A 19,349-nucleotide genomic window follows, 5' to 3' on the forward strand; every position below is an offset into this window, starting at 1 on the left:
CGATGTGGTCCCTGATCTGACTAGATTTTCTAACCTGCCCGATCGAGATCTGGCTGATTTCAGGCCAGATATTGGTCAGGCAGGCCCGTCGTGAGTGCCCATACACGGGCCGATTAGCTGCCGAATCGGCAGCTACTATCGGCCCGTGTATGGGGACCTTTAGGCTGGACACACACAGAGCTACTAGTAGCAGCTACTAAAACAGACAATGCTGATCATCTACTGATAATCGTCTCTACGTGTGTTTTAGCAGAGGCAATTCTCAGTATTGTTTATGGCAGGGGTTTTTCTGGGGTTTAGTAGCCATGACAAGTAGCTGCTACAAAGTAGCTCTGTGTGTCTTCACACTTACTCTTATAAACCGTGCCCTGACAATGCAAAGAGTGATGGCTCCTTAAAGAGACAGTTCGGCTTTAAGATAACTTTGTATTATGTAGAGAGTGGTATTCCAATTAATTTGCAACTGGTCTTCATGTTTTGTTATTTTTGGTTTTTCAGTTGGTATTATTTGTTCAGCAGCTTTCTAGTTTGGAATTTTGGCAGCTATCTGGTTGATAGGGTCCAGATTACTTAAGCAACCAGGGATTGGTTTGAACCGGAGACTGGAAGACTAATAGAAAGATAAGTAATAAAAAGTAACAATAACATTTTAGCCTCAGAGAGCAATAGGTTTTTGGCTTCTAGGGTCAGTGACTGCCATTTGAAAGCTGGAAAGCGTTAGAAGAATGCAAATCTTAATAAAATTATTTTTTAAAAGAATGAAGACCAATTGAAAAGTTGCTTAGGATTGGGTATTCTGTAACTTACTAAAAAGCTAATTTAAAGGTGTGCATCATACACAACTTATATCATAAACAGCAGTGAAGATCTGACTTTCAATGGAGCATCTCCTTGTTGTCCTGCCCCCTGGATGGTCTTGGCATGACCTGGCGGTACAGTGCATGAGTATACTATTTGTTAAGCTGTTACAGCTTCTATATCATAGGGCTACTCTACCTGACAATACACAAAGCAGCCATACTCTGTCCATGCTCAAATCGATCATACTAGAATTTATTAAACTTTCAGTTGTCACTGTACATTTCTGTCCTGTACCAGAATCCCATCTCGGGGTTTGTCTCATAGAGAACTTGCTCCCCGGCCAGTGTGTGTGCGCAACGCATGGCTTGCTTTGAACGCCGGATGATGTCTGACAGAATGTGTTTGCCATTTCCCTGTCAGGTGCTGGCCGGGTCTGGTCGAGAGCACAGCTTGCACAGCTGATCTGGCAGGTGAGATCTGCACTCCCAGCCCTGATTTATCATCAGAGCTCACAGGGCTTAGCAGAGCATTATCTGATAAGCTTGATGTCTTGGCACTTGAAGTGTTAATGTTTACCACTTGATCGGGGACAGACAGATGACAGCCTTCTATTGTATATACATTATATACAGATAAGGAGCTGATACCAGGTCCGTTCTGTGACCTTTTTGTTAGTTTCATTAACCATTTTTTCCCGGTTGATTTACATTACATTTTCCATAAGATGAATCCTCTTGAGCTATCTCGGCTAGAGCACAAATGAAGCTGTAGCATTACCATAGTGTAGGATACATTTTTGGGATCAGAGACAAATGTCACCTGAAAGGTTCACTCTGGTGTTATGAGTGCGTTCTTCATACCGACTCACATGCCGTGTATCCCAGGGGGCTGTTCACTTGCATTAAGTTGCTTGGAGTTGGGAAGTTGCCCTTTGTCGGATACCTCTTGAGCTCTAGGGTGGTGCCACACAGGGCAGAGTCTTGGCCTGCAGATAAATGCAAGCCGAGGATTCCCCCCCCCCCCCCCCATGCTCTAAATATCTTACTGATGTGCCTGCACCTAGGCCAACACAACGGAGCAGATTTTGGTGCGTAAAGCCGGCCATACACGCACCGATAATATATGATAATTGGTGCGTGTATGGCGGCTCCACGAGGCGACCGATATCGCAAAAGGCTGCAGGTTAAAAGATTTTGATTGAAGGCGCCCAAGCAAAATTTATGTTCAGGGCTGACTCGGCAGAAGGAGGTAGAATTCCTATTGTTTCTACCTCCATATCTGGCGATTCAGCCCTGAACATCAGTGGAGGGTGGGAACGATCTTTTGTGCAACTGATGGTCGCACGAAAGATCGTAATTGCTACGTGTTTGGCCACCTTTACTTTCTGAATATGCCATTTCACACTGAAATTTGCTCCATGCGCCCAGGCTGGCACAGTGGCTCCGGAGGCACATGAGTAAGATTATTGGAACGTAGGGGCAGATTCTCTTCCTGCAGACAGGAATCTACCCTGTGTGGCAGTTCACTTAGATACTACCGCCCCACTTTTTCCGGTTAGTCGAGCATGTGCCAAAAAATAAAAAAGTAATTAAAAAATGAACATATAGGACAATCCATACTAAAGGGCGGGCTACCCCTTAACTGCTATTGCCAGACTGTTTGGGTGCTTTCAAGCAAATAGCACTGTTGGCCAAAAACCACATCTTTGTTGAATGGGTGTAAGTTTGTGGTTGGTTGGATTTTTAATGTTGGGAAGTGTGAGTATGTTTGTGGTTATTGTATGCTCTGTCTGCCCCTGATATGGATGTGAGAGCGGCTGCTGCACACGCTGCTGTGTATACCTACCTGACATTCATGTTGGAATCTGTGGAACAGAATATCCCCACTAATAAATAGTTCTTTACATGGCATTGGCCAGTGTCTAACATAGTGTATATTGATTGGCAGAAGCTACTGATCCGACCCTGCGGGACATGCTGCCGGTGTCACAAATGACCCTTGCTATGTTTTACACTGCCTGAGTGCTCGCACCATGTAGCCAGCGCTTGTTTCTTCTGTGCGGGCCCCAGCTGTGTGACAAGCGCGTCTGCCAGACTTCTTCCAGCATATGTACACCAGAGTGCGATGTACTGCTTGGCCGGCTGTCATAAAACATGACTTGGTTAGATCTGCCGAGCAAAGCTTATACTGCACCCCATGCAAGTTATTAGTTTTATTTTTTTCCCCCCATTGAGAAAGCGCTAATGGCCAGAGCCAAATGCTTGTACCAGGCCTCGTAACACATATGAGCGATTTGGCATACGTCTTTTTTTTCCCAGTGGTTTCCTGCCAGGCAGAAATATTCTGTGTTTAGGTGTTGGATTGGGAGCTTTATCCTTGCTTCACCTCTGTGAGTTTTCTGAGGTCATACAGCAGGCTGATCTGTACCGGCCTATTCTCTTGCTGCTGATCATTTCATGGCGGATAACAGTAAGGGAAGAGATTGGCTGCTGCAAAGGGATCCGTGTTTTCCTCGTGTTGCCGGTGTGTTAATAATACGGCTGTAGCCAGGAGGTCATGTTACCACTTATCCACTCACTGCCAGTTGTTTGCTTTCTGTTCCATGGGGTGAGCAAGTTGCAATGTGGTATCACTGGGATCTTTAAACCGCCACCAGGGCCACTGTTGCTTTTGCTTTTATTGGTTAAAGGGAGGTATGGAAAGCTGCATGTGATTATTGATGCACCAAATTCAGGATTCTGTTCGGGATTCAGCCTTTTTCATAGGATTTTGCTGAATCCATGCTCCTGGCCGAACCGAATCACTAAAATCATGTGAAGGAGAAGGAAAGGAAAAAACAAGTGTGTTTATTACATGTGGTAATGCTTGACACATATTCCATACAGAGCAAGAGAAGTACATTCTACTAGTCAACTTCCAGTATGTCATTCTAACCACTGGTTGCTAGGGTAAATTGGAGCCTAGCAACCAGATACCTACTAACATTCTCAATGGAAATCTGCTGACCAAAAAAGCTAAATAATCCACAGAATATAAAAATATGAATACCAGGTGAAAATTCTCACTGTGTACATTGTACCAAACTTTGATTAAATGTATTAGGTTTTTTTTTAGGTATAATCTGCTAACTTTAAGGCGGCCATATACTGTAGGATCTTCCCTGATATGCCCACCTATGGGTGGGCGATATTGGGCTTATTCGATTGCTTTGTCCTAGGGCCCAAGCGATCAAATTAAAATTGCAGGCATAGGCGCTGTCAATTCGGGGACTGCATCAGCAAGCCAATGTGGTCCCTGATCCTACGGAAAAATCACACCTGCCTGATGGAGATCTGGGCAATTTCACACCAGATGTTGGTAGGCCCTTCATTGGTGCCTATACATGGGCAGATAAGCTGCCGAATCGATCTAAAGAACCGATATTGGCAGCTGGGATCGGCCCATGTATGGCCACCTTAAGGCTTCTGTGACTGGCTCCTGTAGTTCCCATTGACTTATAGGGGAAATGTGTAGAAGTTCAAGTGTAAGCAAGTATTCTGCCCAAGCATTTTTAAGTCACTTGTACGCATTTCCCAATCTAGTCAATAGGATGCTTAGAAAGAGGTCATATGGGGTTTTGGTTGATTTCATTATATAATCTGACTCATTCAGTTAAAAATGTGGGTGGAGCCTAGCTTTAGAGTGGCGCAAGTGAGTGACTGCAGTAGTGCAGACAGATGCAGAAAGTAGTAAAATAAGCTGTAGGAATGGAGTATGGCTTCCATGTGTGGTTCCACTCTGACAGTGCTGGCACCTACATCTGCCCACAGGGCACTAATTCAAAAGACAATATCTGTGCAAAGGTTACCTTGCTTATTGCAAGGCCACAGATATGGGAGATTATTTTTTTTGCAAAACTTGTTTCTAGTTCATCCCCCAGTACCTGTGTTTTAAGGATGGGCATAGGTGCCTGTGGCCAAATACCCCTTCACATGCAAGCTGGGGGCAACACTATGTGTACGAGCCAGTGGAGCATAGGCAAATGTCTCTGATTCAACTCCTTTCCTTCTCTAAAGCAATCTTTCCTGAACCTCTTGGCCTTTAAAGCTGAATATAGTCGCATTATTTCACATTGTCACGTCCCCAGTGCAGCGCTTGTCCCATCCGCAGCTCCTTATGCTGGCCGGGGAGTGTTTCGGAATGCGGAAATAAGTAAATATGCTACCGACTTTCTAAGCTTTCGTTTCTTAACCCTTAGCGCTGCCTGTGAATGTCAGTGGGAGAGAGGTGCAGCAGTCTGGGTAGGAATGTTAGGGACTAAGGGTTCTGAGCAAGCCCTAGGCTAAGCACACGTAGCTCATGGAGACGTTATTTAGTACTTTTACTACTACTACTTGCCTATGCGCAGTGTTTGCCCATTGCAAGATGCTGCTCTCCTAGCGCTGTGATGTTGCATTGGCCTTACTAGCGATAAGGGCTCAGCTCACGTATGTTATTGCAAGTATGGGACCTGTTATGCAGAATGCTTAGGACCTGGGGTATTCCAGATAAGGGGTCTTTCCTCAATTTGGATCTCCATACCTTAAGCCTGCTAAAAAAAAATCATTTAAATAACGCCAATAGGATTATTTTGGCTCTAATATGGATTCATGATATCTTAGTTGGAATCAATACAAGGAACTGGTTTTTTTTTTTTTTGGTTTTTTTTTTAGAGATTTGAATTACTTGCTTAAAATGGGAGTCTGTGATAGGTGGTTACCCCGTAATTCAGAGTTTTCTGGATAAAGGGTTTGCAGCTAAAGGATGCCATAGCTGTATGCCATAGCTTTATTTAATATTTCATAAGAGGTTACACAGGCAGCCCTTGCTAGCAAGCATGCCATGCTGGACACCGAGTCATTTTTAACAAATCCTCAGTTGCAGCCTGTTGCTTGCCTCCATTTCCCATCCCCCCGCAATGAAATCTGAGCATGTACCTTTCCCTAAACAGCCTTTATTGACAGCTCATGCTGACAGAAGCAGGCTTTTCTTCAAATTGCATTCGTCGGTTGCTGTACAAGGGACTGATCAGTCCAGCCCTTGGCAAACTGCTAGGTGTGCTTTGAGAGCCAAGCTGTAAGAATGTCTTGGGACATGGTAAACATACAGCCCTATTTGACATAAGCCCTGTCAGTTGCCTGCCAAAGCCTTTGCACCCCTCCAAAACCTTGTTTCGCTTGGAAGCGAAGCATTATGGGACTTGGAATCCCCCTACCTGCTCAGCAACGAGTATGTGCAGCCCAGTGTGATTGATACTGCTTCCTCCAGCATTTTTCCATTGGCTCAGCCTGTGATCCCCCTACTCTTTCCTCCCCTCTAGCACGTTTGTACATTGTCATTGAGCACTCATTATTATTGATAGTGTGAAATGTAGGGTGGGCACATATGGTTTGCATTGATGGTATGTATATGTATCTATCTACCTATCATGTAAGACAGGGGTGTCAAACTCAATCACATAAGGGGGCCGAAATCTAAAACACAGGCTAAGTCACGGGCCAAATTTTTTATTAATATACTTAGTAAGATACTAAGGGGTATATATATCACAATGTGTAAAAAGTGGAGTAAGACATTACTGGTGATGTTGCTCATAGCAGCCAATAGATGCTTTGCTACTGTTGAAATCTGATTACTGATTAGATGCCTTGGGCAACATTACTGGTAATGCTTCACTCCACTTTTTACACAGCATGATAAATATACCCCTTGTCTTAGTTACTATGTGAGGAAAATGGAAATTGATCTGGCTGGATGGTCAGACACTCACCAAGGGCCACGTAAAACAGCCAGGTGGGCCGGATTTGGCCCCCGGGCCTTGTGTTTGACATATATGATGTAAGAAATCACAGTCATTGTTTGTTTGTATAGCTCAAGCAAGTTACACAGCACTTTATCAATTGATTTACATAACAGGGGTCATGCAGTTGCTTAAACAAGGTTTACAGAATGAAGGTATTATGTGTATATATACTCTTCTAACATACAGAGAGACTATTTGTATATCAATGCTTTATTTGTTTGGCAAGGAACCATAAAAATGGTGAAAAAAAAGTGTGATAGAGAAGATTGGAAAGTATAATGAGAACTGGAAGAAAGTACAAAAGTAGAAAAGAAAAGTGAAAGTAGATATGGCATTAGCAGATTTCTGTAACAAGCCTGTTGCTTAGCATCTATCAGATAGCTGGGTTAGTACTTCCTGGTTTGGGACTGGAATCACCTTTTATTGCCTGATTAGGTCTAAGGCTTTTTTTTTTTTCCTTACAGACTTTGTATCCTTCTTTGACTTGGAAAATGATCTTCCTGATGAGCTAATTCCCAATGGAGGAGAACTAAGCATTTTGGGTACTGGCGGAAACCTGGGGCAAGATGCAGCTTCCCAAAATAAGCAACTGTCCGATCTCCTACGTGGTGGAAATGCAGGGCTTGGAACAGCTATGGGCAGAGGAGGTTCTGGCAGTCCAGTGCAACAGGGAATGGGATCTCAGGGGCAGCAAAATAGCCCTGGACTTGGAAATCTTAGCAGTCTCAACAAGAGCCCACTCAATCAGGGCCTATCTGTTACTCCACCCTCGGGACTTACCAAGACAACAACTGGTACACCTGGTCCTTCGGTTCCTGCCTCTCAAGCACAAAAGCAAGTCAGTATGGTGGCGGGCAGTCCGGCCGCTCCACAGGCACCTACAGGAATCTGCATGAACTCAAACTTTAATCAAGGGCATCAGGCACTGCTAAATAGTAACTCTGGGCACACACTAATGAGCCAGGCCCAGCCAGCACAGGGACAGGTCCTTAATGGGTCTTTAGGCGTTGGAAACAGAGGTCGAGGGGCTGCTCTTCAGTACAACTCACCTGCCATGCAAACTAATCCAGGAAGTGTCCTGGCAGAAACATTAACACAAGGAGCAACAACTATGCCAACACATGCAGGAATGACAACTGCCCAGACTGGAGCCATGACTAAGGTAAGTAACCTGTTACCGTTTGAATGCCACTACTTGAGCCAGTGGTGAAGACAACACTGCTCGTTTCATATTTTTTTCTCATTTACTGAAACAAGACCTGCCGTGGGTTGGCCAGCACTTTAAATCTGCACATAAAGATGAACGTATATAATGATATTTGTGGGTGCTGGCTGCCCCATGGTGCATGCCATTCAAGAGAAATGGAAGTCTGGTAGGGATATTTAGCTGTTCTGCTCTCTCTCTTTTGTGTTATTTAGTTGCAGCTGTTTGTGATTCTCCTAGTTGGAGCATGCTTGTTGTGAGGGACTTATCACTCTTTGGGAGTCCCGTAATCCCCTTATTGGTCCTGTTCCTTTATGATATTGATATTTGAGTTTTGTGAGAGTAAAGAGAAATATCGATAAAGAAAAAATATGACCTTATCAGGAGTAAATATTAGATTATTATACCATTAATTGTAGTAGCATGCTGTGTGCATTGAAAGCTTCTCTGCATATTTACTTTTAGATATGAGTGGGTGCTGCCTGCATTTCTTTAATAACTACTGATATAAATCAAAATCGGCTGCATTTATATCAATAGAAACCTTCATCAATGAAAAAATGATTTCTTAGCATGGTTAGGAAATTGTTGTGCTTGATAGTTTGTTTCTGATTTAACTCCAGTCGATGCAGAACAGTCAGCAGAGGACCACATTGATATGGCAATGCAGCCCTTGTCCAATAGGATTTTTAAGTGTGTCCAATAGATATCTGGCAGGTTGGTTGAAGAGACCTATGCTGGGAACAGTAAGATGCCTAATTCAGTCTGGAGGGTCCAAATTGAGCAGCTGTTATTAGCCCGTATATGGCCAGCTTTGCTGACAATGTTAGGTTGGCCCAAAGCTTACAGTTTATCTAACCAGTTGACAATCTTGACTGGACCATTGTATGACATTCACCTGTTTTGTGCTTTTCAGTACTACATTTGCCTTGTGTTTAGCATCATGTTTTTGCTTAAAGGTGAACATTTACCCAACATTTTTTTAAGCAGCCTGAACCAGGTTTTTTTTTTTTTTTTTTGCCCCATCCGTTCTTCATTATAATACATAAAAGACTGAGAATCTTGTTAGAGATGAGATCTGCAAAATACTTAGAAAAACTGCAGTAGAACCTGTTTGTCTGCTTAAACAAAAACGGAAGCTTTAGCGAAGTTCATTTTTCAGCAGAACAATTATCCCAAACACAAGGCCAAGTAACAGTGGTGTGACTCAAGAACAAAAAGATCAATGTCTTACAATGGGCCACTAAAGGTCCTGATCTTAATGCAAGTGTGCATCTGTTAACACTAATTGTGTGCACCAGCAAACATCCATAGAAGAATGGCCCCAAAATCATGCCTGAGTAGTGTGCAAAGCTGTTACATGTACACCCCCCAGTGTGAATGGTAGAATCCATTTTTAAGACACACACATCCAAAAATGGTGAGAATGCTGGATAAGACTTTTAAGTGTGAAAATATTTCAAGATGGTTTTCATGTATTATTGGTTGAAAACAAAAGGTGTAAAGGTTAACTCAACAGACAAAAATGCAGCTTCCTGTTGCAAATCTGCATGCTTGTGTGCCAGAAGTTTTTGTGGGTGTTAAAAAAAATATTGCTATGAATGCAACCAGTTTGTTATGCACACTGATAGTGTATGACTTGAGATACCTGATTGTGTGACTGGAATTTGCATGTGCACATTAGCAAACTCCCATTAGTTTATGTAGTTATGTGCTATGCCTCAAGCTCCACTGTCATGGCTCCGGCTACCTGCTATGGCTGAAGGTCCAGCTATCTTAAGTAGCAAGATGCTTTTACAGGCAGATCATCTAAAGCAGGTATAGATAATTAAAAATTTAATTTCACAGCCCCAATTAATAACTAGAGCATTGGCCAAATGCTAAAAAATGTGTGCTACATTTACAAATAACACTAATGTTCTATGCATTTTAACATTGTGCCATCTTAAATCTAGCTAGTCAGTGGCACTGCACATGCTCAGTGTGCTCTGGGCTGCTGATGAAAAGCTGAGCTTAGGGTCGTGGGATATCATCAAGCATTAGCAGAAAGGTTACTGGCGGCATCTTTGGAGGCACAGGTCTTTATTGCTAAAGCTCTATGTTTGGTACAGAAGCCCAAAACATATAATTTACTTGTTGAGAAGAGCTCTCTAGTTCTCCATTAATATCGAGTTCTGAACAACTTACTTTGACAAACTTTTAAATGTTTTGTTGATTTTTGTGACATTTGCATATGCAAGTTAGGATCTTGCCAAATGCAATAACTATGGATTTAGTGTAGCCATAGCCCCCAATTACTTTAGAGCAGGCAAGAGTTGTGAATGTATTGAGCTCCGTGGAGTGATGCACCTGATTGGCCACATACTGACGTTAATCCAAACTTCATTCTGCACATGGAAATGTGGACACAAGATCAGTGTGTCTTTGTTACCTAGCACATTATAAGTTATAAGGCCAAGGCTTTTGTTTGGCTGAAAAGCAATTATTGTTAAGGAACAAGCTGGGATTTAGCCACATTCCAAACAGATTCCAAATTGACTGCAGATTTGGTGAACCAGAATAGTATAGTGGATTGGTTTGTACTGAAATGCAATCTATTTAAAAGATAAGAAAACCCACGTATATATCATTTGTGCCCCAGAGTAGCACAGTGGGGTTGGTGGCTGATGTTGGAGATAGCCAACCAGGAACATGGACAGTTGAAGCTGGTCAGATTGGCAGCGAGCATTGCTAATAATTGGAATTGTATTCAAAGTGATGAGTATACGGTTTCTGCAGCATTAAAGGAACAGTAACACCAAAAAATGAAAGAGCTTTAAAGTAATAAAAATATAATGCACTGTTGCCCTGCACTGGTAAAACTGGTGTGTTTGCTACAGTAACACTACTATAATTTATATAATAAGCTGCTGTGTAGCCACGGGGGCAGCCATTCAAGCTGGAAAAAAGGAGAAAAGGCACAGGTTACATAGCAGATAACAAATAAGTTCTGTAGAATACAATAGTGTTTTATCTGTAATCTGCTATTTGCCTGTGCCTTTTCTCCCTTGAATGGCTGCCTCCATGGCTACATAGCAGCTTATTTATATAAATTATAGTAGACTTTCTGAAGTAAACACACAACTTTTACCAGTGCAGGAGCACATTATATTTTAGTTACTTTTATACACTTTCATTTTTTGGTGTTACTGTTCCTTTAACATGTGCCTGCATCAGATTAAGATCTTGTGAAGTAATTTCCCTAATATTCTGGTGCAACCATTTGTTCATTAGTACAAGTGTAGTGCCCCATGGTTTGCTGCCAATGGGTGCACATTTCAAAGAACAAGAATATCCTAGAGAGCAAATTGTTATACACCGAGGGGCACTGTGCTATTATTCCAAGTGGTTTTGGAGCCACTGTCCTATTGCGCATATATGACTGTTACAAGTAGCCCTAGGGGGGTACAGGCTATTTGTATTACTTAGAGCGTCTCCATACTGGATTTAGTATTAGAGATGAGCACTTGGTACACTGTATATACTGCTTGTATTGTAAATGATATGAATGAATGCAGCCGCAGAACACTAAGAGGACCCGGGTATGGATTTAATCACCTTTGAAACCTGATAACCTCAGGCATGGCTCACATCACATATACTGATCATTATTCAAAACTAAAAGTGATGTGACCTGAAGGCTGCCACCCTTTCTGCCTCCCAACTTACAGCTCTCACTTAGATCTACTACCTGCTCATTCTACCTTATTTACAACAGGCACGGGTATATGTTATGCTGGCTAATGGGCTATGGCTGACTGTTTACCTGCAAGAAGTTACACTTACAGTAACTGTCCCTTTTCTTATTTACAGTCACCCCTTGATTTTGTTTTCCCACTTTTTTTTATAATTTTTTTTTTGCAGTTGCCTCCTATTTTAATTCAATTGGGACATTCCCCAGAGATTTTATAGCATTTTTCAGATGTCTTCTGACATGTATCCCATTTTCCTTAAAAACACGTGTTTGCCCCTCTGTGAATGTTACTTTTCTTAACACATTTTATGTTTTCCCAAATTTTAAGTAATTTATTGTGGCCCTCTTTAATTCTCTAAACACACCTTGTTTTTACATCTCCCTATTACAGGTAAGGGACCTGTTATCCTGAATGCTCAATACCTGGGGGTTTTCTAGATAAGGGGACTTTCTGTAATTTAGATCTCCATACGCCAGTCTTTTTCTTTAGGTCTTCACTGAATTTGATGGAAAATGTCATTGTGAGCCTGTTTTTTAACTAGTGTTTTTGGAATTAGTAGATATTGCCCATCTCTAAAATATATAACCTAAGGCATGTATTTTCTTATTAATTTTTTCTTTTATGGGCAAATACATGTATTTTAGTGGACTTATAGTTAGAGGTAAATGTCTTCTTCCAGTTCTTTGATTTAAAATAATCAATAGGGCCCCCCTTTAAAACTAGTATATAGTTTAAATTTGGATGGATTTCCTGAGAGATACAGGATTGTACAGGATTTCTTGAGAGAATGACTTTTCTAGCCTCTGCTAATTGTGCAGTGTGTCTAACAAGTTGTGTATGTGTTTGTTTTATAGATGGGACTTCCAGGCAACACTAGTCCTTTTGGGCAGACATTTAACCAAGCTACAGGTCAGCAAATCCGAGCCCAGGGGGTCAGCCCTCAGCTGCCTGCAAAGCCTGCCATGGCAAACAGCCTTCCTCCTTTCCCCTCTGACATCAAAAATACCCCTGTTGCTAATGTACCCAATATGGTAAGTGTCATGTCGGTCTCTTAGGTACTTGCTAGTGCTTAACACAGTATTTAGGTGTTCGAACACACTGTTTATACCGTTAAGGCCTCAGTTTATCTTATTGGTTTGCTTATTGAAGTCATGCATGCCAGAGATCTTTGCTCCAAACCCTTCTTATAACAAAGGCTTTCTTATGCCCAGTCTCCTTTGCAGGCTCAGGTGCAGCAAGTTGGTATTGGCACAACGCCGTCCATGGGAACTGGCCCAACAGCTGACCCAGAGAAGCGCAAGCTTATACAGCAACAACTTGTCCTACTGCTTCATGCACACAAGTGTCAGCGGCGAGAGCAGAATAATGGCGAAATGAGGGACTGCTCCCTGCCTCATTGTCGCACCATGAAGAACGTTCTTAACCACATGACCCATTGCCAGGCCGGGAAGGCCTGCCAAGGTAAGAACTCTTAGCTTTGAGTGTTGCTAGAGATGTAGTCACCAATAGGACCTAAGTCCTTGGGTGTGAATGTGTGAGAGATGTGTTTCCTTATACAGCGAAAAAGTAGCCTGCATTCTTAACTCCATCAAAATGGACTTGTGTATGTACAGGGTTTAATGTATTCTCCTCCTCTCTCTAAACATCAGTTGCCCACTGTGCTTCCTCAAGACAAATCATCTCTCACTGGAAAAACTGTACGCGGCATGACTGTCCTGTGTGCCTGCCATTAAAGAATGCCAGTGATAAGCGAAACCAGAGTGAGTATACAGTTTCATTTCAGGTTTCCTGATATATATTAACGGGTTTTCCTTTTTCATGTCTGCAAAGAATATCATTAACATACAATCCTCAAGACCCCTGCTTTGCTTAATAATGTTTTAAACAACATGTTAGAATAGTTCATGTAGCTGAGTACTGTTTATCTCTCCACAGATCTCCCAGTTTCTTTATCAAGTGGAGTGCAAAACCCCATTGGGACAGCTGGAGCGGGCCAGCAGTCGGCTCCTTCATTAAGCAGCCCCAATCCTATAGATCCCAGCTCCATGCAGAGAGCATATGCTGCTCTTGGACTTCCCTATGGGAATCAGGCTCAAAGCACCGGGCAGCAGCCAGCGCAGACTCAGGTTCATCAGCAGATTCGTAATATGAATTCACTAGGTAAGTTGTAAATCTGTTTTGGGAATTTTTATTGTAAAACCTATATCTTCACATTTGAGTTAACTTTTATTATGATGTAGAGCAGCGATCCCCAGCCAGTGGCTCATAAGCAGCATGTTGCTCCCAGTGATCCCATAATCATGTGTTAAACTTCTTTCCTTTTTTGGTTTAATCAATAAAATATTACAGAACCTTTTTTAAAACAATATATGAAGATATTTTAAGAAGGACCAATGGAGATGTTAACCTTGCAGTATCAATAACATATTCTATAGGGGGCATATCTGACCCTCTTAGTATCCAAGATATGTTTCTCTTCCATTCCTATATTTAGAAAATGTTTTTCCCTATGTCTTTTGTGTTGTACATAAACATGGCCACCTTGCCAGTTGTGATGATGTCCTTTGATGTAAATGTTTGCTCAAATTTTAAAATATGGTACAAGAGAATTTTATACAATTAATATAATGTTATAATGCACAATATTTGGTCTTTCCTGATCTACAGGTGGTAACCAGATAAGTCTTACGGCAGGAGGAATGGCTGTTGAACAGCAAACAAATCTGATCTCTGAAGCCTCTCTGCCCACAGCCTTGGCAAGCTCCAAGTAAGATAGAGTATATAGTTTATTGGACACTAGTGTTTGTAATGTTCAAAGAAATGCCCCTCTTCTCCAGGGTCCGTGGGGTTTATGAGCAAAATGAATTAACTCATTTGGCAGAATTCTGTTTGTAGCAGGAAGAAGTGCATGCCTGTGGTTTGTCTGTGTGTAAGCACAAAGCCTCATTTGGGCCAGAGGTAATGCAGACTCTAGTACATAAAATAGCAGTGTACCATAATGGGATTGTATAGCAGAAAATGTTGTTAGCAAAGGACTGGAGTGAAAATGGGTGATGTGGGGTGCCATTTCAGGCTGATCTGAACATTTGGCCCCCTGTGCCAGTGATCATATCCTTATACAAATCAAAACATTGGTGCAGTCCTTACATGGCAGGTCCACTGACAATCCGCTTTGTGGGGCCTTACCCATAAGGCTTGTTGACCACAATAGACTGGTCAATACTTTGTTTAGGCAAGCGATAAATAAAAGGCTGTACAATATAAGAATTCAGAATTCACTTTGTTGTTACTTGGCCTTTTCTAGATGTCTTTCTCGATCATGTTTATTTTATTTGACCTATTAGCTTATAACAGAGTTTGCTGATCAGTAGAAAATCTACAGATATGTATATCCTTTGTGTAGATATTTGTGGTTGCTGATCTTTGTGGTGTTTCTTACCACTTTAGCTCATTACTAAATGACGGGAACAGCCAAAGTACAGTTGGCAACCTGGGCACTATGCCTACAGCAGCACCCCCTTCAACTACAGGAGTGAGAAAAGCATGGCATGAACATGTAACACAGGATCTCCGGAATCACCTTGTACATAAACTGTAAGTATCATTTGGAGGTAGGTTCTAGGGAATATTTATTTTTTTCATCCGTCCTTTATCACCACTGTGGCACACACATGCATAACACTGAGGTTATTTGTACAGGATTGTTGTCTGTGTTGACCAATACTTTCAAGCATCACTTGTTATAGTATCAAATTGAGCCGATCTGTTATCACACCTTACATTCAAGCCAGTAATGTAGGATACACTGTTATAACATTTGCTTCTGAAATAGGGTTTTTGCTACGTGTCAGAGTTTACTTCCATCCAACATGCAACTAATGTATGTCATCCTTCTTACAGAGTTCAGGCGATCTTCCCCACTCCAGACCCTGCAGCCCTGAAGGATCGGCGCATGGAAAATTTAGTGGCTTATGCAAGAAAAGTTGAAGGGGACATGTACGAGTCGGCCAACAGCAGGGTAATTATACGGTCTTTTTACTTAATCTTTGATGATGGTGCTAAAATATTCACCCATTGCTTCTTAGTAGCTGACAGACTGTTAAATACGCATTTTTATGGTGGTACTGATATAAGAATTGCCTAAGCTGTAGTTAAGTCAGTTGGTCTGAACCATCCTTATCAGCTCCCATAGCCCTCCTGTTGTGTCATTTGAATTAAAGGACGTCTGGTCCTTAATTTTATCTCATTCATTCCAGTCAAAGTACCCAGGCAATTGAACAAACAAATATAGGCAACCTTCAGTGCATCAGCTGTTGTGGAGTCTGTTTTCTTCCTTTTCTAAAGAAGCAAACCTTGCATTAGGGGGAATGTATGTGTCATTTAAAATCCATGTAGCAAATATCATGGACATTGCTGTTAACAGTGAGTATGTATAGTCTAAAAAAATAATGATGTGTTTTTTATAGCTTATATACTTGGTGGGCTGAGTTTCAGGCTTTAGCTGAGTGCAATAATAATCCCAGCTCTTAAGTACTGAGCAATGTTTTTCTTTTACTCCACAGGACGAGTATTATCATTTGCTGGCCGAAAAAATATATAAAATTCAGAAAGAGCTTGAAGAGAAGCGAAGGTCACGTTTGCAGAAACAAGGCATTATGAGCAATCAGCCACCCTTACAAGCCCCCGGAACACAACCTCCGACCCTTACACAGACAGCAGCTGCGCTGGGACAGACACAGCCTGTGCGGCCAACCAGTGAGTGCAAATACTGAAATAATATTTGGGCTACTTACTGAGGGAGTTTCCATCGATACACATTATTCATGCCATATATGTTTCCCCCTCCTTTTTATTTTCTTGTACAGATGGCCCTATTTCCATGTCTATGAACCGCATGCAGGTAGCTTCAGGTAAATGCTTGATATTTCTCTAGCTAGTTTAATCGTTGTTGTTGTTGCCTAACTCATTCATTTAAAGGGGCATTTCACCTTTACGTTAATATATAGCATGCTATTCTCAGCAACCATTTAATTGAGTTTATTATTTGCCTTCCTGTTCTTCCTTTTTTTCTTTGGCAACTGAAGGTTGCAATAATAATGTTACTTGTTGTTACTAGGTTTCTATCTAGGCTCTCTTCATACGTTTTCCAGTCTGTCATTCAAACTACTTCCTAGTTGCTTGCTTAAATGGGACACTGGCACTTGAGTAGTGGCTGAAATTCCAAACTAGAGGGTGTTTCAGCAGAATGCTATATAATTTAAAAATAAAAAATAATCTTAGAATTTTGCTGTGAACGCCGTGTTAGTTCATTTTAAGGTGAACTACCCCTTTAATGTGTCCTCAAGATTTTTTAAATGAGTAAAAGTTAAATACTGCATATTTTCTGTTTGATGTGCGTCCCTAGGGATGAACCAGTTCAGTAGTATGCCTATTGGGAATGTTCAGATGCCCACAGCTCCTATGGGCCCCCGTGCAGCATCTCCGCTCAACCACCCTACACAGATGAACAACATGGGATCGGTGCCAGCTGTAAGTATTGCCCACTTATAAGATTAAATAGACAAATATTACTAGCGGTTCTGAGAGATACAAAAATTGGGAACCTGTTTAAGTTAAGAGGCAAAATAAGGAGTAGACTCTCTTGAGAGTCTAAAATATACCACAGTGATGGCATACACGGAGTGCTACTCCCATTGTCGTCTAAGCAGTAGTGATATTTTGATGGGGCTGGTGGTGATTTTCCCAATTCCTTTAATTTTTTCTCTAACTGCTAATGGTTATTGGAAAACTCAGTCAGGGTTATTATTGTTATTGAATCCAGGCTAGTCTTCGTAGAGGATCCCCTATAAATTATAGTCAAAAGAATTCATACCACTAGTTATAATTTATCTATAAATTGCCTTTATTTGCTCCTTGGCTTTATTTAGGATCAGGGGAAATGTCTAAATCCCTTCAGTAATTAATAGAATTGTGTGTTACCATATAAATATTTATGTGTGCGCATAAGTGTATGGGTGAAGAAACTGAAGTGATACCGATGCTTTCCTATTACTGTTAGTAACATGTCAGTAATGATAATTACACAGCACTGTGTTGCTTCTAAGCTTTCCCCAGCTCAGCCGTGCTTATTCCTACCAATCTGACTGGGCTCAAAATCTCCGTAATGAAAGAAAATGGAATTCTAAGCAACTTTCCCCTGTTCTCCTTATCTAATAATCAGTTGATTAAACTTTGTCACTTTAATTGCTTATTCTGTTTGGTTACTCAATATGGATTTAATGGTGTGCGTGTGTTTGTGTAGATGGCGATGTCTCCATCCCGAATGTCCCAGCCGCAATCTATAATAGGTGCGCATGCAGGCAGTTTGATGGGCCCGACGCAAACACAGAACCAGTTCTTGCAACAGAATCAGTTTCCAGCCAGCACCGGCACTATATCAGTGGGATTGGGGCAGACTGGAGCAGCAGCTGCAGTTTCTCAGGTAATTGATACATTTTCATTTTTAAATACAGGTGGGTGTGCCTTGTCTTGGTCATGAAAATTCTGTGCTTTGGTTCTGATGTTCCCCCTTTTTTCCCTATGATCTTTAACAGCAGGGACAAGCACCAACTGCATCTTTGCCTATCAGTAACTCCTTGAACATGTTGGGCCCACAGACGAGTCAGCTTCCACGACCAGCTCTCTCCCAGTCACCCCTTCATCAAACCCCACCTTCTGTTACTGCTTCTGCTGCTGTCATGCCTTCAGTACAGCATCAAGCTCCCACTGGCTTGACCCCTCCCAAGCCCACTGCACCTGCTCAGCCATCCACTCCGCTGCCTACTCCTGGGCAGACACCTGCTCCAACTCCTGGCTCCGTCCCTAATTCTATGCAGTCACAAAGCACCCCAACAGTGCAAGCGGCAGCCCAAGCTCAGCTCACTCCACAGCCGCCAACACCTGTGCCCATTCAATCTGTACCCACGCCGCAACCTGCCCAGCTGCAACCTACGTCTGTGCATGCACCAGCTCCTGGCACTCCGGTAAGTATTCCACTTTTAATTCATGCGTATTCTACATAACACTAGCCAGCCACTAACAATATCCTATATTGGTTTCATGGTGTTCTTTTGCAATAATATGGCAGTACCTTGTGCACGAATCTTCAGTGCTCAGCCCATCCAAAATCAAAGCCTTGAAGTCGCATGCCTTTAAAGGACTGGCTAGTGGAAGGAGACAGTGTTTGAGAAAAGTTAAGGGAAATCCTACCTTAATATAGAAAGACATTACTTCTAGCTATTAAATGGGACCTCCCTTAACTCCTGAACTCCCTTATCCAAAGCCCTAGTGTAATTCTTGAGAATTCTGCTAATGCCACATGGCTTGCTTATCCCTTGCACCCCAAAATTCTAATAGATGTGCCATTGTGTCAGCCTGAGTAGAGACACACTGCAGATATTGGCAGAGATTCTGGATGGAGGCAAAGAAAGGCAGTTGATACCTGTGTAGGGCTGATTCTCTGCCTGCGTTTTACCTCTGGCCAAGAATCGGCCCTATGTGGCATCAGCCTTTGGATCTGCTACTGAAAAAAAAAAAAAAGGAATAACAAAATCTGCTAGGGATTTTTAGGGTTAGCTTGACATTCTGTCCCCGGCTGGGCAGGTTTCCCCACAAGTGACCTCACTCAACCATCAGTGATGGTTACTTCGTGAGGCGAGTCAACCAGGTAAAAAATGATTGAATCTGGCCTTACTAGTGTACCTGATCAGGGTGGCCAGGGACTCAAGGCTTTTTGAATTGAAAGCCGACT

At 42.1% G+C, this 19,349-nt stretch overlaps 1 protein-coding gene across 1 annotated transcript in view; it reads left to right on the forward strand.

Moving 5' to 3' along the window:
* The window catches only part of crebbp (CREB binding protein), a 45,749-nt gene that overhangs the window by 12,708 nt on the left and 13,692 nt on the right, over positions 1 to 19,349 (forward strand). Inside the window, 13 exon segments of the mRNA NM_001353371.1 lie at positions 7,087 to 7,784; positions 12,415 to 12,591; positions 12,772 to 13,021; positions 13,210 to 13,320; positions 13,496 to 13,720; positions 14,228 to 14,327; positions 15,008 to 15,154; positions 15,461 to 15,578; positions 16,123 to 16,315; positions 16,426 to 16,470; positions 16,965 to 17,089; positions 17,862 to 18,041; positions 18,154 to 18,582. Of these exon segments, the coding sequence (NP_001340300.1) occupies positions 7,087 to 7,784; positions 12,415 to 12,591; positions 12,772 to 13,021; positions 13,210 to 13,320; positions 13,496 to 13,720; positions 14,228 to 14,327; positions 15,008 to 15,154; positions 15,461 to 15,578; positions 16,123 to 16,315; positions 16,426 to 16,470; positions 16,965 to 17,089; positions 17,862 to 18,041; positions 18,154 to 18,582 (2,798 nt within the window).

The sequence above is a fragment of the Xenopus tropicalis genome, chromosome 9 (genome assembly GCF_000004195.4).
Source record: "Xenopus tropicalis strain Nigerian chromosome 9, UCB_Xtro_10.0, whole genome shotgun sequence".
In the NCBI taxonomy this organism is placed as follows: Eukaryota; Metazoa; Chordata; class Amphibia; order Anura; family Pipidae; genus Xenopus; species Xenopus tropicalis.